Genomic DNA, 25,471 nt, shown 5'->3' with positions numbered 1-25,471 from the left:
TTTGCACCCTTGTATTTATCTCTTTGCCCCCCTACTTTATAATTAATATCATATTTAAATTGGGAATGGCAATGCGAATCTGCCAACTTTCAGATCGGCCAAAGGGTGAAGAAAGAGGAAACAATCGGCTCAAATCTTGACGATCCTATGGCACATATTCCCCTCCCAATGAATTTAGATCCCCTGTCATCGTCTAAAGCATGATAGCGTGCCTCTACTTCATGGAGTCTTTTTTAAATTCTACTCCGTCTTGGTTAAATCTTTAAGAACAATTTTATGAATCACATCCCACTTTCACTTCTATGATGAGGTGATTGTCCATCAATTTTTAAATTTTTCTTAAGAAAAATAAAGCATAACTTAAGGGTAACAAAAAAATGTCACATTTTATAAAATAAGATAAGAATGTAGTATGTAGTATTACTTAATTCTTAAACCCTGACTCTGTTTCGCTTTGTTAGTATCAAAGGAAGATATTGTAATCGGATCATGATCTCTTCATTCTCTTCAACTTAGCATCACAACAATTGGTTGCTAGTAATAGTTGAGATCGATGAGGATCAGAAATTATGAGAGGTTTAGTTCCATGAAAATTTTGGAAAGATGAAAGAAGATAACTAAACAAAGAAATGAGCATATCATGTTCCCTCAAATTTGTCTATAGAAGACTTTTGAATCAAAGGAGGGAAATATGCAACAAAGAGACTGAGATAATCATAGACTTAGGCTTTGTTTGTTTTCACAACACTCCCATTTCATTTTATCTAATCATTACAATTTTTTTATATTTTCACATAAAATAAAATAAATAATTCAACTTTTTTAAATTCTAAAATAATAATAATATTAAAATATATTTAATTTTTAATTTTTACCTCAACTTATTTCATCTAAAAAAACAAATGAGGCGCGGTGGCTGTAAAGATTTATATTTTAAAAGGGTGATTGCAACTGTAAATGATAGATTACATTGAGGGGATAGATAGAGGTCTTAGTGGAATCCACGTTGGCCGTGTGGATCCTTATGAAAGATGGGGATCCTCATAAAAGGTGAATCCCATTGATTGGATTCTTCACCTCTAGGTTCTATCTCTTTCACTCCAATATCACATGTCATTCTCAAGGCAATGGTAGAAGAACTCAATTCTAATACATGACAAGCATCTATTTGAGCTAGCACAAATTCCATTTATAATTGATTACAATTATACTAAACGTATATTTTGGTGCTTATTTGTCATGGAGTTTTCAATGTTTCCATTTTTTTAAAGTTGAATTTTATTTTTATTTTTATTTTTTAAAAGAGGACAGTATTCTAATTTTATTGATTATTTTCGCTTATTTATTAATGTTGTTTTACTCCAAAATAAAGTTGTTGCTTAATTACCTTACATGACTCCACGATCATCTTTTGTATATATACCTCCATAGCCTATAGGAATATTTATGACTTAGGTTAAATAATCGTGCAAGTTTTTAGACGTTTAGTCTACATGAAGATATTATAAAGTTATAAATTGATATAATTTGATGTGAAATCTAATACTATTTGTCTATAAGACCCTAAATAAACGGTTTCAATTAACCAAGGTATAAGAGAAAGATAAAAAATAACTTATAATTAACGATGGGGAAGGAACGATGATGATTAGTCTTCTGAATTGACTTATAGAGAGGAAAGACTCTCCCTCCCACTCGGCAAATGCCCATGACTAGCTAATGCAGGAATGGGTCAAGGCTCAAGTGTCTTTTTTTCAGCTTTAAAAATCGTGAACGAGTATGAAACCTCTCGGCCACAACAAAAACACCACTTGGAGATCAGCTTTTGTTGAAACTTTCAAGTCCAAAGCTCACGTTATGTATGTGACCATAAGGATAGCTGAGAGCTATTCTCAAAATCAACTCGACGTGTTTGACTCACTCTTTGTGTTCCCTTTACATGGTCTTGAAAGGTTATCTTGATATTGACTTTGAACATCTCATCAACTCGCCCAACTAGTCAACCTCACTCACATATAAAACGTACTGTTTCAACAAACAGAAACTAACAAATATTCTCTATTTTTTCCTTGTGGTCTATCTAATTAACTTGCAAGGAAGACTTTGCTTTTCACCTATGTTAAAAATTTGAATATCTTGGGTCTTTTTGGGGCCTACATCAAAAGAGAAATTCTGTTTGTTGGGCCTATTGTGGGTCCTCTCGACATAGAGAAATGCTTAATACAGTCGCTTGCCTCAAGCGCTGTACAAACGGCTACTGAGTTGGCAAAAAAACAAAATGCAGCGTTTTGGTTTTTGTGAGTTTTTGTTTGTTCCATTGCCCAGACTCCAGAACGTGAAGGAAAATAAAGAAGACTCCAAAACGTTGAAGGCCATGGCTGCAGTTTTCTGTAACAGGTTCCATTGGAAGGGAAAAGACTGGGGTTAGGGTTCGAGGTTGCTTTGCTTACAGAGAAATGGAGGGTTGGGAACCCAACGCCAAATTTACACTGACCCAAATCCCTTTTCTGACTATGGGCCAAGGGTTGGAGCGGCATGGATGCAGAGGCTGAAGGAGGAGTATAAGGCGTTGATCGCCTACACCCAGATGAATGATTGGTTCCGGATCTCCACGGCCAATCCCAAAGGGACTCGTTGGATCGGCAAATGCTGGTACGTTCACAACCCCCTCCACCGCCCCCAAGCTCGAGCTCCCCCAACTTGACGGCAAGACCCAAAAGATGTATAGAGGGGGGAAGATTTGCTTGACCATGCATTTCAAGCCGCTTTGGGCGAAGAACTGTCCTGGGTTTGGCATAGCGCATGCACTCTGCTTGGGTCTTGCACCGTGGCTTGCTGCAGAGGTTCCCGTTCTTGTGGATTCTGGTATGATTAAGCGCAAGGATGATGCAACCTCATCCAGCGAAACTTTAGTCATCTTGTGCAAAAATGTTGAGGGCTGTAAATCTAAACATTGAGTTCAAAAGTTCTTATAGCTTTTATAGCTTTCTCATTCAATGAAAATAATCTTTGAGACATAATATGCCATTAAGAGGATTTGCCCTACGGTGTGTAATTTATTACCATGTATTACAATCCGTCACCGTGCACACACCGAAGGCACGGTGACGAACATCTTCGAGTTTGCTTCAAGGAAGCTATGTGAATACTTGTCTTTATGCAGTCTCCCTCCTTCCAATGAATGCTGGAAAATGAGGAAAATTATCTGGGTTTATTACTAATGAACTCTTCTTCAATTGGTTGTGGAGATTTTGTTATACCGCAGAAGACCCACATGAAAATACCCACCAAGAATGGAGACCCAAACGAGTACGACGATGGACGATGGAGAAACAGACAACCAATGGAGCTTCCAGATGATCGAACACGAGGCACAAGGGAACCGGAAAGCAAGATGAACCCAAATTGTTTTTGAGTTTATTTTCCTTCTTATTTTGCGCATTTCGTCTTTCTTTTTTTTTTTTTAAATAAATCGATGTGGCATCAACGACTGTGCCCCGACTGTATAACACGACTATATATAGCAGAACTGCTCAACATATTGGTTCTTGGGAATTTGGATGAAGGCAATGGCGGACCTAAGTGTATCTAAGGGGCCATGGCCCCTCAAAATTTTTTGAAGAATCAAAATATATCATAATTTTTAATCATAATTTCTTAAATATAAAAAATAGTCCAAAAAAATTTATAATCTCCGTATGTTCTACAAAATTTTAATATATTTAAAAATGTTTCTCTAATTTTTTTCATATTGTCTCAAAATTTTATATAATTTCTATATATTATTTATATTTAAAAGTGTGGTCGCACTAAAATTAAATCAAAATTAAGTTTAAGAGAAATAAGAAACTTATTAATATGGGTCTCAAGGTTTTTTGTTATATAATATTAGGTTTCTTAATATAGAATTTAAAGTAAAGATACAACAAAAATCATTTAAAATTGGTGATCTATATAGAAAATAGTTGAGAGGTTTTATCTTCTAGACTTTATTGCGCAAGAAAAAACTTATTTAAGGTCTGTATTATAGTATTATATGCTTAATGTGATATGAAAATATTTAAAATTTACATGAAACTTAAAAAATTAGCTTACATATTAGAATGAAAAATGACATTCTCAATAATCACTTTATAGTTTATATGAAACAAATAAATTCTAAATATTTCATTATAAAAATGATAATGGATGAATATTATTTCATGAAACATTATTGTCAAAAATCTGAAACATATATTAAGATGTCGTATTTTTAGAATTTTATTTTTACGTGTAAATTGTAAATTATCGAGATCTAATTATATATATATGTTTTTATAATTATTGAATTTTAATGTGTCGCATATTAAAAAATTTGGCTCCCTCAAAAAATTACTGATTCTGCCACTGGGTGGAGGATTAATGCTAGGCCTGGTCTGCCATATTTTTTTTCACCTGATAGCATTTTAAAGTTCAGAATGTCTTTTTGTCCAAGAAGTTCAAGAATATTCCACATGATTGGAAAAATAGTGTTATGTAAAAGAAGAACAAAGATAAACAAGGAACATGCATCAAATCAATTAAATATTGAGGGCATAAATATTATTTATACATTGCAGTAACTAGAATAAGGAATTCAAAACTCTTATTCTGCATCCTAGTAAGATTACTGCAAACTGAACCCACCACTCGCCATCTCCAACTTGGGTGATAGAAGACAAGGTACATCACTGCAGCATATTTACCTTGTGTTTTTGTTGGTCCTCTTTCTTTTTACTTTTGGCTGTATGAGCATATTTAACTCTTTCAAAAAACTAAAGCACATATAATCATTTTATTGAAGAGTAATGCTACGTTCAGTCGTGAAATACGTAAGCATCGTATAATCGTTTAGAAAAAAAGTGAGGTCTAGTATTAAAAAATTAATTTTTTTTTTTCCATATGAATCTCAGATTTACTCACTTTTTTCAAAGGGATTGCGCGACATTTGCGTATTCCGCGAGTGCAAATATCATTACTCTTTATTGAAAGTGGGGGCCTAAATTACTACTTGTGGAGTCCATGGATATGGCTGCAGCAGAGCACCAACCTTATAATATTCAAATACAATCGCAATAGCCAGTTGAGAAGAACATTAACTATTTACTCTTGAATCTACTAATATGGTTATACCTAATTGCTGGTGATAACAATACCTTCTAGTAGAGTCAGGCATTTACAGGAACGGACGAGCTGCTTGTGGTGGATACACAGCCTTTCAATCGTTCAAGAATGACATTTTTGTTGACCAGCCTCGAGTGGTGAGTAAGAGGAAGGCCCTCCTTGACACACTCGTCATACTTCTCCAAAGCAGACACTATAGCACTGAAATCCGGTCGCTTTGAGGGGTTTGCTGCCCAGCAGCGCTTTATGAGGTGTGCAAGCGCAGGCTGACAACTGGCTGGCATTGGAGGGCGTTCATTCTGCCATTAGATGTATACATAATAGAGAAAATTAGCACCAAGTGGTCTCATGGTGCCGCAGTGTGGAGAAAAAATAAAATGCATCGAGAGTTTGAAGACACTTGAAAGTGGAATCTGGAAGGGGGCAAGAGGACTGTAACTGAGGTAACAAAAATTCTAGAAACTTGGAGTCCCTTCATAATCCTCTCTAGTATGAGTTGGAAGGGTGATGGCATCCTAGAGCATTGTAGAAAATTGGACTATGTATGGATTATCACTAAGAAGGAAGGCTACTCATCTATACTACCACTAAGAATTTAGATAGGATGGCAAAGCTCTCTGTGATATCCATCAAGGATATGGAAAAGTTGCCCTGTGCATCCCCTGCTAATCAGGATAAACTATACATTTCCAAGTACTTTTCATGTACAAAGGCCACACAGTGTCAAATATCTTTCTGGGTAAGTACGTACCAAACTTCATGAAAGCATTTGAACAGGAATTCAGCCAGGTGATTAATGCTCATTATCTGTCTGAATAGTTTTACTATTTTAATCAGTTCACTCGAAAATAGCTACAAAACTAGTTGGGCTTAAGCCAAAATATCTCCATTATGCTAGTTGACACTTTTCAAAAAAAAAAAAAACCATTTGAAAATCCTGGTTTATGTGCATCACTTTGCAATTGACAGAATGTGCTTAGTGGTCAGAAAACGGGCAGCATCATCATGTGCTTGGAAGCTAAAAGATTCGAAGTTACAAGAAACTTAGAACTAAAATTGAGTTATTAGAAAAAGAACTCAGAGCTGGAGAAGTGTGTCGTTGCAACAAAGCAAGTTGTTTAGATATTTAACATGAGACTAGAAAGAAGGATTTGCATTTAGGTATCTGACCTTCTCAGCTACAGCAAATGCAGCCTGCACAGGGGTCATCCCCTGGAAAGGAAGCAAAGCTGTTGTGAGCTCCCATAGCACAATCCCAAAGCTGTACACATCAACTTTCCGAGTATAAGGTTTCTCCTTGACCATCTCAGGTGCCATCCAACGGTAAGTTCCCATGTTTCCCTTTGTTTCGCGGCACTGTGTCTCAAGACATGATGTACCAAAATCTGCCACCTTGACCCTCATTTCATCATTAAGAAGCAAATTATTGGATTTTAGATCTCTATGAATCACCCCTTGTGAATGAAGGTATTCCATTCCTCGAGATATGTCAAGAGCTAATCTCAGTATTGTTTCTGTTGAAAGCGAGTATGGCTCTCTCTTGTTAAGATACATCCTCAGAGTTCCTTGTGACATGTATTCTGTAATGATACAGTATACAGGAGGCTTTTTACAAGCTGCAATAAACTGCAACGAAGCTGAGTCAGAAATTTTGTTATATGAAGCGCTTGTTTGTGACTTTGACTGAACTATGAACTATTTTTAGGGGCATATAGCCCAAGCTGTGGGGTATTGACCCCCCAACACTCCATATGGGACGGAGGGAAGTGCCATCAGGCCAAAGGCATATATTGGTGTTATATGAAGCTCTTGAGTTTCGCAAGCCCTTCACTATAAATGTGATAAGTTCTGAATGGAATGAAAATTTTCAATAAAAACGATCATAATGTCCACAAAATAGATCAAATTACCCCCACAGATTTATAACTGAGCATAGACACAAACTCAGTGAATGTGAAAGGAACGTAAAAAATTATGTTAATTGTCAATTGAAGAAATGAGAGAAGGCAACCCGAAAGATTTTTCCGTAAGTTGTGGCCCGAGGATGAGGAATTAGGAAGTTCTAGATAAAACCAGAAAGTAGGTACCATTGCTTTGATACTCTTAGTCAGGATACCTTGACAATTTGAGGTTTTACCTCACTTTTATGTGTCAATTCACTTTTAAGAGAAGCTAGAACATACGAATCAGTAGAGAGCCAGATTCCAGAACCATAATGTCAAGGCCTGCATATTTTGAGTGTGCTATTAATTGGCATTTGGAGAAAACTGTTCACTTCCGATCCACATTTAGTCTTTACGACAAACCAATTGATCAGAACAGGATTTGTAAAGCAATTTCATATATTTGGGAAGGGACAAACAACCACAAAGATACAGTTTGTAGCTAGTTCTGCATCTTAAAGTAGATAAAAATGTAGGCAATCGAAGGTTGATTCTCTTGTCCTCTCTTTCATATATTTCGTTTGAGAAAAAATGTGATAGCAATCCTATCTACACCAAACTAAAATCATAATGCTAAAAATGAAAGGTATATTTCAATTTCAAAGTAAAACCTTACCTGCACTATATTTGGATGAAAGAGACGTGAAAGAAGGGCAACTTCAGACTTAAATTGCTGCTCCAATAAGGCTCTAGTCTCCTCCTTCTGGGTTGGAATCCTAACCATTTTTACAGCTACAGCTCTCTGCTTGTAAATTCCACGATAAATCCTACTATGTGCTCCTGACGCGAATTTGTTGCCAATAAACAGCTGTGAGAGATCGGCGGTCCATTCCTCCTGATCCTCCCTAGATACCTCCCAAGTCTCCACATTCTCGGAGTCCAATATCATAGACCATGAATCCAAGCTATCAAATCTCCTCCTTTCCATGTTCTCCATGTCTTTACTCAACTGGGTTTTGGACGAGGAAGGGGCTGGCAAAGGTTTACTCTTCGACTTACGAAGACGAAGTAAGTGGAAACATGATGTTGCCATTGAAGCTCTTGGTGAGCTTGTCAAGCACTTAATATGAAATGGCTATGTGGAAGAACAGAGGATATTGTATCACAGCAAACAATCAAAAGGACTTTTCCTTCTGAATGTGTGAATTGATTTTAGGAAGTGCATGAACTGATTCAGAAACATGGGTTCTAAAGAAAATTGAAAAAGAAATCTTGGTTTTCATGAATTATCGAGAAAAACTATGAAACCAAAGAATACCCACCAAAATTTTCAGAGATAAAGCAAGAAAGAGTACCACATAACACAATTTTATGCCAACATTTGCATCCTTTTTTATATCCCTGCGATGATGGATAAGTCAAAACTTCACAATAACATAAATATGCGAACACATAACATGGAGAGAAAGATAATGAGGTTTCATTGTTTCAAGGATTGGAATGGAAGGAAGAGAAAACACATTAGAATGAAGATTTTCCAGAGTAAGGGAGAAGAGGACGCAGATTTTCACGGTTGGCTCTGATAGGATCGAAGGATTAGGTCCTTTGGCAGTAGAAAGATGAATTCAAAGGCAAAGATTTCAGGGGCGTCCCGTGATTGCTCGGTTAAAAAAGGAGAGCTTTTTTCAGAGAGAGAGAGAGAGAGCACTTTTTTCTGGACCGAATTAAGCTCCTTCTGTTTCTTGTTTCTAATTGTGTTATCTTCTCTGAATCATCAATGGTAAGTGGCCACAGTGGCAAAAGGTTCATAGACTTAGCTTGGTGTGCTACTTTGTAGTTCTTGGAAGCTGGGCATGCCATATATCCATTCCATCCTATTAACGGTAATACAACATTGTCGTACTAAAAAAGATTGCATAAGTGGCATGCACACGTGGGCTTGACGGAGAGCCGACAACTGGCAAATCATTGGGCATCCGATCTAAGTGGCAATGAATGATCACTCGTTGTCAAGCACTCGTGCATCGGTGCATGATTCACAGTACTGTTACGTTGCTTCATATGAACTACTCGTGGTCTCCAACACAAAAACCTACGTGAGATTTGGTTAGTACAGGGAAAAGTCTCCACTTTCTTTTACTCTATATCATGTATATCTTCTTTTCTTTTCAAATCACAATATGCGACAGGCACCATATTAAGATCAAATCAAATGTTATTGGGTTCAATCAATCTATCTCCATCGTGTTCATACTTTTTATAATACATTGTGAGTGAGCTTAGAATAGGAACAAAATCTTTTATTTGTAAAGAAAATGGTTATTTACAATGAAAATATACTCATTTTAATAAAAAAAATTATTTTCATTATAAATTATTAGATGGAGGGGCACCCACGTAGGCTAACCCCCTCCTCTCCTGCATTGTAACACATGGCATTACTTGACTTGTAACTACCATTTAAATGGCAGAGTGGAGGCTGGCCTTTGTGGATAAGCTATATATAACCTCCCTTATTTGATTCTTGTTAATCATTTTAAACACAAATCTCTCTCTTTTTGTTATCACTTGAAATAGTATATAGGTTATGAATTTGTTGAGTATTACTCTAGTTTATACTACGTAATACACTTTACCATTAAGAAGAGATGCTTGAGATTTGCTAGACTGAATAAACTTATAAAGCAACTTAGTAAACTATGCTTTGGGCATTTTCCGTTGTAACAAGAGGATGCAAAGCAGAGAAAAAGTAATTCCAGAGAGAAATCTTCTTGTGTATATTATGAATGATGCCAATGGTACAATTATATATACAATAACGAAAGAATCTTCTAACTAACTTATCCTATGAAATTACAATACTGTCCTTTATATACAGCTCATTGCATGAGCGACAAATAACAAACAGAGCAATGGAATTTAGGTAACCATGCCGTCCTTCTCTTTGTTGACGTGGTGCTGTGATGATTCATCCTCTAATACCCCCCCGCAAGATGAAGCGTAAAAATTTACGACTCCCATCTTTGATAAATGAAAATTGAGAACCGTAGAGGATAAGGCTTTTGTCATGATATCGGCAAGTTGATTTGAGCTTGAGACATAATGAGTACATATGTTGCCAGCTTGAATTTGGTCTCGGATTAAATGGCAGTCGAGCTCAATATGTTTAGTTCTTTCGTGAAAAACGGGATTTGTCGCAATATGGATGGCGGCTTGGTTGTCACAGTGTAGCAAAACGGGCTGAGGATGGTGGATGTTAAGTGCAGACAGAATGTATCTCAGCCAAGTTAATTCAGTGCAGGTGACAGCCATTGAGCGGTATTCGGCCTCTACTGATGACTTAGAAACCACTGATTGTTTCTTGGATTTCCAAGATATCAAGGAATATCCAAGGAAAATGCAGTAACCACTAACAGAACGTCTTGAGTCAGGGCAAGAGGCCCAATCGGAATGGCAGTATGCTGCAAGATGTAAAGAGGAAGAACTAGGAAACAAAAGCCCCTGGCCAGTGCCTTTAAGGTATCGAAGGACTTTGTGGGCTGCATGTAAATGAGCATTAGTAGGATTTGCCATGAATTGGCTCAAATTTTGGACACTAAAACAAATATCAGGCTGAGAAACTGTAAGATATAGGAGTCTTCCAAAGAGACAGTGATAAATACTGGGATCAAGTAATGGAGTGCTAGTTGCCTGAGTAAGATTGAGATTCTGCTGCATTGGAACCTTAGCAGGGGTGCTGCCCAAGGTGCCGGAATCTGCAAGAATATCCAGTGTGTATTTTACTGGCAGAGATGGATGCCTCTTGATGATCTTGCAAACTCTATGTCGAGAAAGTAGTGTAATGGTCCAAGGTCCTTAATCTGAAAATGCCTGTGAAAGAGAGACTTTAACTCGTGTACAGCAGCAATGTCACTGCTTGCAACCAATATATCATCGACATAGACAAAGATGACTACAAAAGTGTCATTAATGTTACGGGTAAAAAGGCTATAGTCAACCTTGGATTGAGAGAAAGCTGCAGCAAGAAGAACATTTGAAAATTTGGAATACCATTGCGTTGATGCTTGTTTGAGGTCATACAAGCTCTTAAGTAATTTACATACTTGAGTGGGTGACCCTTTTGTGTAGCCGGGTGGTTTATTCATATAAATGTCTTCATTCAAATCTCCATGTAAGAATGCATTATTTACATCGAATTGATGTAAGTGCCAGCCTTTAACGGAGGCAATAGCTAAGAGACATCTGACGGTAACCAACTTAGCCACAGGAGAAAAAGTTTCTTGAGAATCCACTCCTTCAAGTTGGGTGAAACCGCGAGCCACTAGTCTTGCTTTGAGGTGCTCAACACTCCCGTCGGAGTTGTACTTAATTTTATAGATGTATTTGCAATCAATGGGAACTTTGCCAGGAGACAAATTTGTAAGTTGCCAAGTCTGATTCGCCTCCAAGGCTGCTAATTCAGCATCCATGGCTTTACACCATCTGGGGTCTTTAAGGGCTTGCTTATATGTTTTTGGTTCAATGTGAGTGGAAATAGTGATTGAAAAAGCTTTATAAGGGGGAGAAAAATGCTAGTAAGAAATGGTGTTGTGTAGAGGTGAAGGTGTACCTGATGAAGAACATAGCAGCATGTCCAACTTCAGTATAGGAGGAGTTAGAGTAGTTTGATAGCAATGGTAATCCTGTAGATACTCAGGAGCACATCTGGTTCTAGTTGTCATGCGAAGAGGAACTGATGAAGTTGGAGGTGGAGGTAAAGTAACAAGTGGTGGTAGTGATGTGGAAGGCTGTGGTGGAGATGAAGTAGGAAGGGTAGATGAATTTTCTAGAATGGGAAGTGCAAATGAGGGAGTAATGAAGTGTGAGGAAGAAGTAGATTGTGATGGAGTAGGAAGAGAAATGGAATGAGGCAGTGAAGAAATTAAAGGATGTGTGATAGAGCTGGAAGGAGGACCAGAAGGTGAAATGGTAGAATGAAATGGAAAAATGGATTCATGGAAATGGACATCTAGGGATAAAAAAATTTGATGAGTTTAGAGATCAAGTAATTTATATGCTTTAACTCCAAAAGGGTAGCCTAAAAATATGCAGGCTCTTCCTCTAGGATCAAACTTTTTGCGACCATGTGATAAAGTAGAAGCATATGCAAGGCAACCAAAAACTCGCAAGTGTTGGTATTGGGGTGGGGTTTGGAAGAGGAATTCATATGGTATTTTGTTATGAAGAAGGAGGGTAGGGGTACGATTAATAAGGTAAACTGCTGTGAGAACACAGTCAGTCCAATATTGGGGTGGAATGTGAGATTGAAACATTAAGGCTCGGGCAATATTCATTATATGTTGATGCTTTCTCTCGACCCTTCTATTTTGTTGGGGTATTTCTACACAACTCTTTTGGTGGATAATGCCTTTAACTTGAAAAAACTTTTGCATTTGGAATTCGGCTCCATTGTCACTTCTAATGGTTTTGATTTTGATGTGGAATTGAGTTTCAATTAAGTTGTAAAAAGCCATAAGATAAGACCTGGTATCAGATTTCTTTTTAAGCATATAAACCCATGTGGTTCGAGAGTGATCATCAACAATAGTGAGGAAGAATCGTGATCCATCTGCTGTAATAATGGAGTTGGGACCCCATATATCACAGTGGATAAGATCAAAATTATTTAAAGCTGAATGTGCAGAAGTTGGGAAAGAAACACGCCGTGGCTTAGCCAAAGAACAAATTGAACATAGGATTTGATTGTGTAATGTTTGACTATGAGTCACATTAGGATCAGTAATTAAAGCTAGTCTTGAAAAGGAAATGTGGCCTAAACGATAATGCTATAAATCACATAATGAAGTGGAGTGAGTAGCGGAAGTAGAAGGAAGTGGGAATGAGTGATGAAAGCGAGGCAAGGCATCAACTAGAGCAGATGGTGGCACCCGGGACCTGAGGAGGTGATACAAACCGCCTCTAACTTCACCCATCCCAATCGTTGTCCATGATGCTAAGTCCTGAAAGAAACAAGCATGGGATAAAAAAATGAGACAACAAGAATGGTGTTGGGTAAGTTTCTTGGCAGACAATAAATTGAATTTGAATGAAGGTACACATAAAACATGAGTTAAGACTAAATTTTTAGATAATCTTACAACACCAATGTGGGTAACAGGAACATCTCGACCATTTGAGAGTTTTACTTGATAGGAAACTGTGGTTGTGATGGATGTAAAAAGGGAAGTACAACAGATCATATGATCTGTTGCACCAGTGTCAATAATCCAAGGTGCAAAGTATGTGTGATTAAAAAACTGTGTGCATGTGCTGAAGCAGGTGGTCATACCTAAAATTTGAGAGTTGCTGACTTGAGTATCTGAAGAGGAAGTAGGTGGTTGGGTAATCGATAGTGATGCCATGGCTGAACTAGTTTCCTTGGAATGCAAAAGAGAAAGCAATTGTTGGTATTGACTCCTGGCGAGCATCATTGATGCAGCTAGATCCTCCTCATGATCACCATCCGAGAGTATTAGGGACTGAGTAACAGCTGCTGCAGTACCATTAGTTTTCCTATGGAGTTTGTGGTTAGGTGGGTAACCATGTAATTTATAACATCTCTCAGCAATGTGATCAGTCATATTACAATGAGTGCATTGTGGTGGATCGGCATTTCCAACCTTAAAGCAATTTTCAAGAGAGTGGCCAGGAATCCTGCAGTAAGAGCAGTATGAGCGATTATTTTTCTGGTAAGTGGTCTTGGAGGAATTTTTGCTGGAGTGAAAGGTTGGTTTGGCCATCATTGCCATAAGGTCAGAGGAATTGGGAGAAGGAATCATCAAATGTTGTCGTTCTTGTTGTTGGATCATGGAAAACACACGGTTAAGAGGTGGGAGGGGGTCAAGTAGCATTATTTGGTCTCGGCTGTTTGAGTATGAATCAGACAACCCCATAAGGAATTGAATGACATAGTCTCAGTCATATCGGTCATGGAGGATTTTTAATTTTCCACAATCACAATCGGGAAGAGGATCATAGACAGCAAGTTCATCCCATAATGATTTGAGATGACCAAAATAGGTACTGATATTGTGTTGGTTTTGAGATAAGCTGGCTAAATCACGTTTGAGTTGAAAAATTCGAGGGACATTTTGATGGGTAAAACGATACCTGAGTTCCAGCCACAATACTCTTGAATCATCAACTAAAGCAAGACTAGATTTAACAGAAGGACTTACAGAATTCTGTAGCCAAGAAACAACCAAGTTGTTGCATCTCTCCCAAGCTTCGAAGAGAGGGTCTGAGGGGTCAATAGGTTTAGACAATGTACCATTGATAAATGCAAGTTTGTTCTTCGCACGAAGAGCTCGAGATATCGCACGAGACCAACTGACATAGTTATCAGCAGTCAAGAGTTCAGAAACAAGAGCTGTAGCTGGGTTATCGCCAGTCTCAATTCGAAATGGGTTGAAAGGGTCAAAAAAATTGAGGTACTAATGCATGGGGTTTGTATTTTTGGGAGATTTTGGATCAGTTTCTTTTTTAGTATCGTCCATTGATCGGTAGCTCTGGTACCATGTAACAAGAGGATGCAAAGCAGAGAAAAAGTAATTCCAGAGAGAAATCTTCTCGTGTATATTATGAATGATGCCAATGGTACAATTATATATACAATAACGAAAGAATCTTCTAACTAACTTATCTTTTGAAATTACAATACTGTCCTTTATATACAGCTCATTGCATGAGCGACAAATAACAAACAAAGCAATGAAATTCAGGTAACCATGCCGTCCTTCTTTTTGTTGACGTGGTGCTGTGATGATTCATCCTCTAATAAAGACCACTATTGCTTTCCTCCGAAATGCCAACGTAGAATCGACAATAAAAAGATCCGTTCATGTGGATCTTGTAGTTATGTCTACCAGCATGGAACCAAATGGCAACAGTAATTGAGTTTTCTGCATCTTGGTCGCAATGGTAACACACACCTACATGTTAGGCCAACCAGCCGGGACCAAAAGGACGAGAATGTATACCAAAATAATAGTTGAAGTACACTTTTCAGTCATAAGTTCTCAGGTGCTTTATATTCAGACTATCGATACTACTGATATAAAGATTAATTAAAAGAGAACTTCCATTTTCTCTAACCGATAATGTTAGATAGAATTTAAAAGTTCGCATATTTTTTTTATTTTAAAAGTGTGATTTATTATTAAAAAAAATAATTTTTTTATATAAATTTTAGATATACTCATTTCAAATAATGCTCTTTTCAGTTATTTTTATATATTATATGTACACTACACTGATATAATTGATTAAATTAATTGTTTTTAATATATAACCAATCACATTAATAAAATCTATAAAATAGTACGTAAAAGTAAGTGTATATAAAAATTTTATATATTAAAAACGTAGGAGATCTCGAGATAGACCAGTACATACTCATCTCTCAAGACATTTTGGTCAATATAATTCAACAATAATTTCAAGGTGAAGCTGCAAACTTATCTATTTTACCAAGAGAATGGTCTGCTGCTTTACGAACTGTCTGCCACCCATCGGGGAGAAAATCTGGTAATTACAATTTAAGATCTTGTCCCCATTTTTTTTTTTTTTTAATGGAAAATAATAATTAAGAAACTAATCTATATACATTCAGATCGAGGCAGATCGGATAGTTGGGCCTGTTGGGCCTCACTCAATATACTCTGCTGTCCGAATTGTCCTGCAATACAAACAGTCATTACAAGGGATTTTTCAGACCCAAAAAAATCCCTCCAGTGCCGAACAACATCTGTGGAAACGAGAGAGTAAGCCCATTAATACTTTTTTTTTTGGGTAATTGGGCTATTACTATGGGTAGTGTTCCTTTCAAATCCCTACCCACTTGTTGTCATGAATCCAAGATTTGCGTTTCACAATGGTAGGCGTTGTTGCGGCAAATGTTGTCATCTTAAAGAAATTCAAAGTCTTCTTCTCGTTTTAAGGAGCACGAGGTTCTTTAGAAAAATTCTGCACAGCAGCCCACACTTTTTCATATCACTAAAAAAATATAATTTTATTCTTTTACCCTCTTTCATTTTACAATTAAAAAATATTAATGTGTTGGGTGTGATACTGCTGTGTAGCATGTCTCGATTCTTTATGTTGGTAGGTAAAAAAAGGATACAATTACCAAATGGAGTTTCTTTACACTTCTTAGATAGGGACAAAGGGGATGTTTGGAAACGTATTTTATCTTATTTTATTTTTAAATATAATTTAAATATAAATACTTTTAAACTAATCATTATAATTTTTTTAAACTAATCATTACAATTTTAACAAATTTTTAAATAAAAAATTTAAAAAAATTTAATTTCTTCAAATTTCAAACAAAAATAATATTAAAAAATTACGTTATAATAATATTTTAATTTTATAATATTTTTTATTAAATTTTTTTCTCTTTTTTTAAAATCTAATAAATAATTAATTTAAACTATCTCACTACTATTTACAAAATTTTCATCTTATCTCATTCTTTAAGCATCAACTAATTATTAATCAAGTTAAAAGGGTTTCTTTGATCAATCCATGAAAATTTGTTCCTTTTAACACAATATTTTTTTTTTTTTTTATATCTGATCATTAGTCATGCAATCTTTGTATTAAGAAAATCGATTAGATTAAGGTCATACAAGAAATGTTTCATCTTATCTCATTGTTATATGTTGCCCAGATGACTAACACAAGAAGATGGGTGAATTGAGTTATATTTAAAAAAATAACAATTATAAATCAAATATACAATATAAAATATAAACAAAATACGAAACAGTAATAAATATAAAGAGTAAGGGTAAGAGAGAAGCAAACTCAGTATGTTAACGAGGTTTGACCCCACTGCCTACGTCCTCGCCTCAAGCTATCCCTTGAGAATCCCCAAATTCACTATTCAACCTCTTTTAGGTAGAGATAGAAACCTATTATACCTTTGAACAACACCGCTACAAAGGATCAGTGTAGAACACCTTCTACACTTGCAATCATCTTACACGTGGTGATTCAACTATATATATTCCTCGTGTAGAACACTTTCTACACGCACAAGGGTTATACACACCCTTTTTCTGATACAAGAGCTGATAATGGGTAGGTTATCAGAAAACACTCCTAAATGAGTGAAATAAGAATAATACAGTGCAAACTATATCTCTCAAAATGAGGAAGGATTAAGGCTCAATACTTAAAGAAGAGAAAATGAAAATTTTGAATGAATGTTGTATGCTCTGAATGTTGTGAATGTGAATCTCTCAAATGATCTATTTATAAGCATATGAGACTTCATATTCAAATTAAAAAAGATTCACATGTCAAAGACAATATCATTCACTTTTTCAAAAAATTCAAACCTAATCTTTTACTTTTGACATATGACAAAATGAGCACATTTTCATTTTCATTTTCAAAAAATTCAAACCTAATCTTTTACGTTTTGCATATGACAAAAGGAGCACACTTTCCTTTTCAAAAATTCAAACCTAATCTTTTACTTTTTGTATATGACAAAATGAGCACACTTTACTTTTCAAAATTTTCAAACAAAATCATCTACCTTTTGTATAAGTCTAAAAAAGTATCAATCACTTTTAAAAATATTCAAATAAAACATGCACATGTGAAATATGACAATCAATCATCTTTAATATTTTCAAAGTTTAACCCTTTAATCAAGGCATGCACATGTAAAAGATGACAATCAATCATCTTTCAAAATTTTCAAATTTAATTTTCAAAAATATTCATGCACATGTGGAAAATGTATTTTAATGTTTTATGATAAAATATTAATTTTGAGCATTAATCCTAATTTCGAATTTTGAAGAGATTTACAACATTATTCTATAACTTTAATGTGAACTTGTTCCCTTCTTGCTCATGCTTGTTTTCTTGATGTGCTTGACTCCATTGTGTAGACAACTTGAGCTTGAGACTTCTTTATTCTTTGAATTTATTTGTTATCATCAAAATTCATGTGTAGATATATAATTATACACAACTTGAAACCTTGGGTTCAACAATCTCCCCTTTTTTGACGATGACAAATATTTGATAGAATCTGAAATCTGTATTAATACTTAAGCTCCCCCTGTGAATGTGCGTTAGTTTTTTAAGGAAAAGTATGAATATAATTCCAAGCATATGTAACAAGTTTAGCAATTAAAACAATGTTAATGTTCTAGTCTAACAATTTTTCCCCTTTTGGCATCATTAAAAAGGATCCTTAACAAGTAAATGGACTGAAGAAAACGGTGCGTTAGTAGACACTGTAGATAGTTGAAAAAAAATTAGATCCGTCCGTGACCCGACAAGTTTGGTTGGAGATTTGAAAAAATCGCTTGATGTTGTTGACAAGCGAGATTGAAGGCTCTGAATTTCTAAAAAATGTCATTTTCACCGATCGGAAAAAAAAAATAACGTTGCTCTTTGACTTGAATGATAGCTCGTTTGGTTCTTTATGCTATCTCTATAAAATCAGTCCTAAAGTTCATCCAATCCGCATCAAGTTTTATTCACATCTCTATAACTCATCTGCATTCCTTCAACATTTTCGTTTTAAGCCTTCTATTCTATTCTCAATGGCTTATTCTTCTAATATTTCTCTAGATCCATCCATGATGCATTCTGTATCTCAACCTCCTGTCCTTTTTACAGCTGCCATTGGTGGCATATTGCAGTAAGAAAATAATAATCTGACTAATAAATCAAATTCTGATGCTATCTATGACTTAGTGAGTTTTGGGACTCGCTACTCTTTCTCTATTGTTGCTTTTTCCCAGCGGCTACAAGCCAAAAATCATGAACTTGAAAAGCTCAAAGAACAAATTATTGTACTTCAACGAATTGTTCAAGAGTCTCACATAAGAGAAGGAATATTCGGCAGAAGAATAAACAGTTGAAGTCTTTATTAGATTCTTCATTCCGCTTGCCGGTCTCCATGAATAAGAATGACATGATATTGTATGAAGAGAATGAGCGTCTCAAATATGAGGCTAAGAATCTCAAATTTATGTAAAAGTATTTAAAATATTTATCTCTATTTTTATTGACTCTGGTCTATCTTTTAAGAGATATTCATAGCATGCATCATACATATTTCTCTTCTGATCATACATAATCTATATTCTGGTAAAGGTTTTGTGAAAATATCTACTAACTGATCGTGTGTGTTTGTGAATCTAGTATTATATTGCCTTTCTGCACATGATCTCGAAGAAAATGATATCTTATTTCAATATGCTTAGTTCTAGAATGTTGTATTGGGTTCCTTGAAAGATTTATAGCACTTGTATTATCACATTTAATTGGAATGTGATTATATATGAGTTTAAAATCTTCAAGTTGTTGCTTCATGTAAAGAACTTGAGCACAACAACTACCAGCAGCAACATATTCTGCCTCAGCAGTAGATAGTGCAACAGAGTTTTATTTTTTACTAAACCAGGAAACTAGTGCATGACCTAAGAAATGGCATGCTCTACTAGTACTTTTTCGATCTATTTTACAGCCAGTATAATCTGCATCTGTGTAGCTGATTAGATCGAAAGATATGTGCTTAGGGTACCATAACCCTTGGTTAATTGTACCACTAAGATATCTAAGAATGCGCTTAACTGCAATTAAATGTGATTTTTTTGGAAATGATTGAAAGCGTGCACATAAGCACACACTAAACATAATATCTGGTCTACTGGCTGTTAAATATAATAAACTACCAATCATATCTCGATATATATTCGAGTCAATTAGCTTACTGGATTCATCTTTATCAAGTTTAGTTGATGGACTCATTGGTGTTCTAATTTCCTTAGCATTTTCTATCCCAAACTTCTTCAATAATTCTTTAATATATTTTGATTGATTGATGAATGTCCCACTTTTTGCTTACTTAATTTGCAATCCGAGAAAGAATGTAAGTTTTCTCATCATGCTCATCTCAAATTCTTCCTGTATAGTCTTAGCAAAAATTTGACACATATTTTCATTAGTAGCACCGAATATTATATCATCAACATAAATATGAATCAAAAGAATATCATCATTTTCATATTTAATGAAAAGAGTTGTGTCGATTTTTCCTCTTGAAAAATCTTTTTCAATCAAGAAACCACTAAGTCTCTCGTACCAAGCTCTAGGAGCTTGTTTAAGTCCATATAGTGCTTTTGTGAGTTTGAAAACATGATTTGGGAAAATATGATTTTCAAAATCTAGAGGTTGCTCAACATATACCTCTTCATTTATAAAACTATTTAAGAAAGCACTTTTAACATCCATTTGAAAAAGTTTGAAATCTTTATAACAAGCATATGCAAGTAGCATTCGAATAGCTTCTAATCTTGCGACTGGTGTATATGTCTCATCATAATCGATTCCTTCTTCTTGATTAAAATCTTGGGCTACAAGTCGAGCCTTATTTCTAGTAATGACTCCGGACTCATCTTTCTTATTTCTAAAAACCCATTTTGTTCCAATAATAGTATGATTTTTGGATCTAGGAACAAGTGTCCAAATATCATTTCTTTCAAATTGATTCAACTCTTCTTGTATAGCTAGAATCTAAGATTCATCAAAAAATGCGTCATCAATATTTTTTGGTTCAATTTGAGATAGAAAAGCAGTATGATTGCAAATATTTCTAAGAGATGATCGAGTACTTACACCTCGTGAAGGTTCTCCCAAAATTTGTTCCACTGGATGATTTTTCACAAATTTCCACTGTTTGGTTGCATCTTGTATTAAATTTTGATGATCTTTCCTGATGACTCCATATTGAACTTCCTCTATTGTTTTCTCTTTGTTGAGATTGAGACTTTTCGTGTTATTTGTACCTCATATTTTTTCATCAATAGATTTCTTGGAGAGTGGAGAATTAGATTCATCAAATACTACATGCATAGATTCTTATACAGTCAAAGTCTTTTTATTGAATACTTTATAAGTTTTATTATTAGTAGAATATCCGATAAAAATACCTTCATTAGATTTTGTATCAAACTTGCTTAAATTATCCCTGTCATTCAAAATAAAACATTTACATCCAAATACATGAAAGTAACTAATGTTGGGTTTTTTCTCATCCCAAAGCTCATAGGGGGTTTTATCTAATTTAGACCTTAACATAACTCTATTTATAACATAACATGTAGTACTTACCGCTTTGACCCAAAAATAACTAGACAAGTTATTCTCATTGAGCATTATTCTTGCCATCTCTTGAAGAGATCTATTTTTCTTCTCTACTACCCCATTTTGTTAAGGAGTTCGAGGAGCAGAAAAATTATGCACAAAACCATTTTCATCACAAAATGTTTCAATATTTTTATTAACAAACTCTTTTCCTCTATTATTTCGGATACTTGAAATAGTATAGCCCTTTTCATTTTGAATTCTCTTGCATAATTTGATAAAGGCATTATGTGCCTCATCTTTATGAGTAAGAAAGATGACCCAAGTATATCTAGAGAAATCATCAATAATAACAAATGTATAATATTTTCCTCCTAAACTTGCAACTCTATTTGGTCCAAAAAGATCCATGTGTATCAGTTGTAATGGTCTAGTAGTAGAAATATGTTTCTTGATTTTAAAAGAAATTTTTGTTTATTTACCAAATTGGCATGCATCACAAATTTTGTTTTTAAGAAAATTTGTTTTTGGTAAATCTCTCACAAGATCATTTTTTGAAAATTTAGAAATAAGTTCTATATTGGCATGACCTAATCTTCTATGCCATAGCCAACTAGTTTCATTTTGAGCTGAAAAACAAATAGCATCTTGTGAGGTAATTTCTTCAAAATCGATTGTATAAATATTATTGTTTCTAAAAGCAATAAAATAAATGTTACAATCATGATCATTTAAAATAATGCACTTATCCATTTTGAAAGTAACTGTAAATCTTTTATCACATAATTGACTTATACTTAAAAGATTATGTTTTAGACCTTCAACAAGTAAAACATTTTCAATTATGAGAGAAGATTCATTAGCAATTTTACCTATTCCCACGATCTTCCTTTTCGAGTTGTCTCCAAATGTCACATGTCATTCTTATTTAGATTTAAGATCAAAGAACTTAGTCTTATCTCCCGTCATATGTCTTGAACATCTACTATCTAAAAATCACTTGTTTTTACTTGTGGATGACTTCATGCATACCTATAAAAATAATTAAAATGATTTTTCTTGGTACCCAAGTTCTTTGGGTCCTTTATTTATTAGTATTAGAAGAAATAAGATTTTTATGTACCTATATGGCCCTAATAGTCATTGTATGATTTCCTCTAATAGGACAAGTATGATAATTATGACAATTTCTATTACAAAAATTGTAAATAGCATGTGACATATATGAAAAACTTGAATGATTATAATAATATCTTTTTTTAACAAAATTATTTTTATGAAAAGAATTTTGAATATTAGTTTTTGATGTAGAAGGATTATCAAATAAATTTTTATCAGGTTTGTATTTTTGTTTTGGCATATATCCCAAACCTGTCTTGTCAAAAACACATCTTTGACTACCAAGAAGTTTTTCAAAATTTCTTTTTCCATTCGTAAAGTTTTCAACAATATTTTCTAAATCAGTTTTCTTCTTATTCAATTTAAGATTTTCATCTTTTAAAATGATACTTTCTTTTCTTAAAATTTCAATTTCGTTTGTTAAAGAAGAATTTTTATTTTTCAAAGTAGTATACTTGATACCCAATTTTTTAAATTCCTCATATACCTCTTCTAAAACATTTTGCAATTCTTCATATGAAAGATTTTCAATATTATCAAGATTTGTTACCTCAGTGTCATTTTTAGCCATAAGACAAAGATTTGCTGATTATCCATTGCTTGCTTCACTATCTGAACTACTTGAATCATTATCTCATGTAACTTTCATTGCTTTCTTGCCCTTGTTTCGATCTTTCTTTAGCAGATGATAATCTGGTTTGATATGACCAGGCTTATTGCATTTATAACAAATTAAAGTGTCATTTTTACCTGAATCTTTCTTGAAAAACTTTTTGTAAGATTTCCTCGGAGGAGTTCTATTTTTCTTCAAGAACCTCTGAATTCTTCTTGTTATCATGGCAACTTCTTCATCTTTATTTTCATTTTTCTCATCTTCATCACTTTCACTTTCATGAGGAACAGCTTTAAGTGCTAAGTTCTTCTTTGACTTTTCTTCTTCTTCTCCTCTTTTCAATGTATACTCATGGGTGATAAGTGATCCGATGAGTTCATTGATTTCGAGCTTCTTGAGGTCTCTAGTTTCAAGAATCGCTGTAACTTTTGATTCCCAACGTTTTGATAAAGAGTTGAGAATTTTTCTTACTATTTCCACTTTGAAATAAATTTTGCCACGAGCTATTAAGCTGTTTATGATGTTAGTAAAACGAGTGTGCATACTAGAAATAGATTCATTATCATTCATCTTAAACATTTCATATTCATGAGTAAGAATATAAATTTTTGATTCATTGACTTGCGAAATTCCTTCATAAGTTACTTCTAAATTATCTCAAATTTTCTTTGCTGTAGCACAATTCATTATTCTATTAAACTCATTTCCATTAAGAACATTATATAATAAATTCATAGCAGTTAAATTTAAAGTATAAAGTCTATCGTCTTCACGATCAAACTCTTCTTCTTGCTTTTTGACCTTTACTCCACCAACCACTTTTGTTGGAATATAAGGTTCATTTACAATACATTTTCAAATTTCTCTACCTTGAGCCTGAAGAAATATTCTTATTCTAATTTTCCAAAATGAGTAATTATCTCCACAAAAGAGTGGAGGCCGACTGCTTGATTGATCTTCACCAAATGAAGCTGCAATGTTAGCCATACGATCTTAACTCAAAAGATAGTTAATCTTATAATAGAGCCCTTAGCTCTGATACCAATTGTTGCCCAGATGACTAACACAAGAGGGGGGTGAATTGAGTTATATTTGAAAAAATAACAATTATAAATCAAATATACAATATAAAATATAAACAAAATATGAAACAGTAATAAATATAAAGAGTAAGGGTAAGAGAGAAGCAAACTCAGTATGTTAACGAGGTTCGGCTCCACTGCCTATGTCCTCGCCTCAAGCTACCCCTTGAGGATCCCCAAATTCACTATTCAACCTCCTTCAGGTGAAGATAGAAACCTATTATACCTTTGAACAACACCGCTACAAAGGATCCGTGTAGAACACCCTCTACACTTGTAATCATCTTACACGTGGTGATTTAATTATTCTCCATGTAGAATACTTTCTACACGGACAAGGGTTATACACATCCTTTTTCTGATACAAGAGCTGATAATAGGTAAGTTATCAGAAAACACTCCTAAATGAGTGAAATAAGAACAATACAACGCAAACTATATCTCTCAAAATGAACAAGGATTAAGGCTCAATGCTTAGAGAAGAGAGAATGAAAGTTTTGAATGAATGTTGTATGCTCTGGATGTTGTGAATGTCAATCTCTCAAATGATCTATTTGTAGGCATATGAGACTTCATATTCAAATTAAAAAAGATTCACATGTCAAAGACAATATCATTCACTTTTTTCAAAAAATTCAAATATAATCTTTTACTTTTGACATATGACAAAAGGAGCACACTTTTTTTTTCAAAAAATTCAAACCTAATCTTTTATTTTTTGCATATGACAAAAGGAGCACACTTTCCTTTTCAAAAATTCAAACCTAATCTTTTACTTTTTGTATATGACAAAATGAGCACACTTTACTTTTCAAATTTTTCAAACAAAATCATCTACCTTTTGTATAAGTCTAAAAAAGCATCAATCACTTTTGAAAATATTCAAATAAAACATGCACATGTGAAAGATGACAATCAATCATCTTTAATATTTTCAAAATTCAACTCTTTAATCAAGACATGCACATGTAAAAGATGACAATTAATCATCTTCTAAAATTTTTAAATTTAAATTTCAAAAATATTCATATACATATGGAAAATGTATTTTAATATTTTATGATACAATATTAATTTTGAACATTAATTCTAATTTTGAATTTTGAAGAGATTTACAATATTACTCTATAATTTTAATGTGAACTTATTCCCTTCTTGCTTATGCTTGTTTTCTTGATGTGCTTGATTCCATTGTGTAGATAACTTGAGTTTGAGACTTCTTTATTCTTTGAATTTATTTGTTATCATCAAAATCTATGTGTAGATATATAATTACACACAACTTAAAATCTTGGGTTCAACATTATAATTTTTTTAAAATTTCTATATAAAATATAATAAACAATTCAATTTTCTAAAATCTAAAAAAATAATAATATAAAAAAATATTATAATAATATTTTATTTAACTTTCATCTTAACTCACTATCCAAACGATACTTTAATAATATTTTAAGAAATCCAATAGAAAA

The 25,471-nt window shown here is 34.2% G+C and overlaps 1 protein-coding gene and 1 pseudogene across 1 annotated transcript; one reads left to right on the top strand and one right to left on the bottom strand.

Moving 5' to 3' along the window:
* Positions 1–2,338: 2,338 nt before the first annotated feature.
* LOC122280031 lies at positions 2,339–2,986 on the top strand (annotated as a pseudogene).
* Positions 2,987–4,533: 1,547 nt separating this feature from the next.
* LOC122280030 (serine/threonine/tyrosine-protein kinase HT1-like) lies at positions 4,534–8,822 on the bottom strand. Its single transcript, XM_043090984.1, has 3 exons — positions 7,702–8,822; positions 6,313–6,768; positions 4,534–5,441 (listed from the first exon to the last, which is right to left on the bottom strand). The coding sequence occupies exons 1-3, from the start codon at positions 8,116–8,118 to the stop codon at positions 5,187–5,189; spliced, it is 1,128 nt and encodes a 375-aa protein (XP_042946918.1). The 5' UTR covers positions 8,119–8,822; the 3' UTR covers positions 4,534–5,186.
* Between the last annotated feature and the right edge of the window lie 16,649 nt (positions 8,823–25,471).

The sequence above is a fragment of the Carya illinoinensis genome, chromosome 10 (assembly GCF_018687715.1).
Source record: "Carya illinoinensis cultivar Pawnee chromosome 10, C.illinoinensisPawnee_v1, whole genome shotgun sequence".
Classification (NCBI taxonomy): domain Eukaryota; kingdom Viridiplantae; phylum Streptophyta; class Magnoliopsida; order Fagales; family Juglandaceae; genus Carya; species Carya illinoinensis.
The sequence above is the reverse complement of the archived record's forward strand: the minus strand, read 5'-3'. Positions and strand labels throughout refer to the sequence as shown.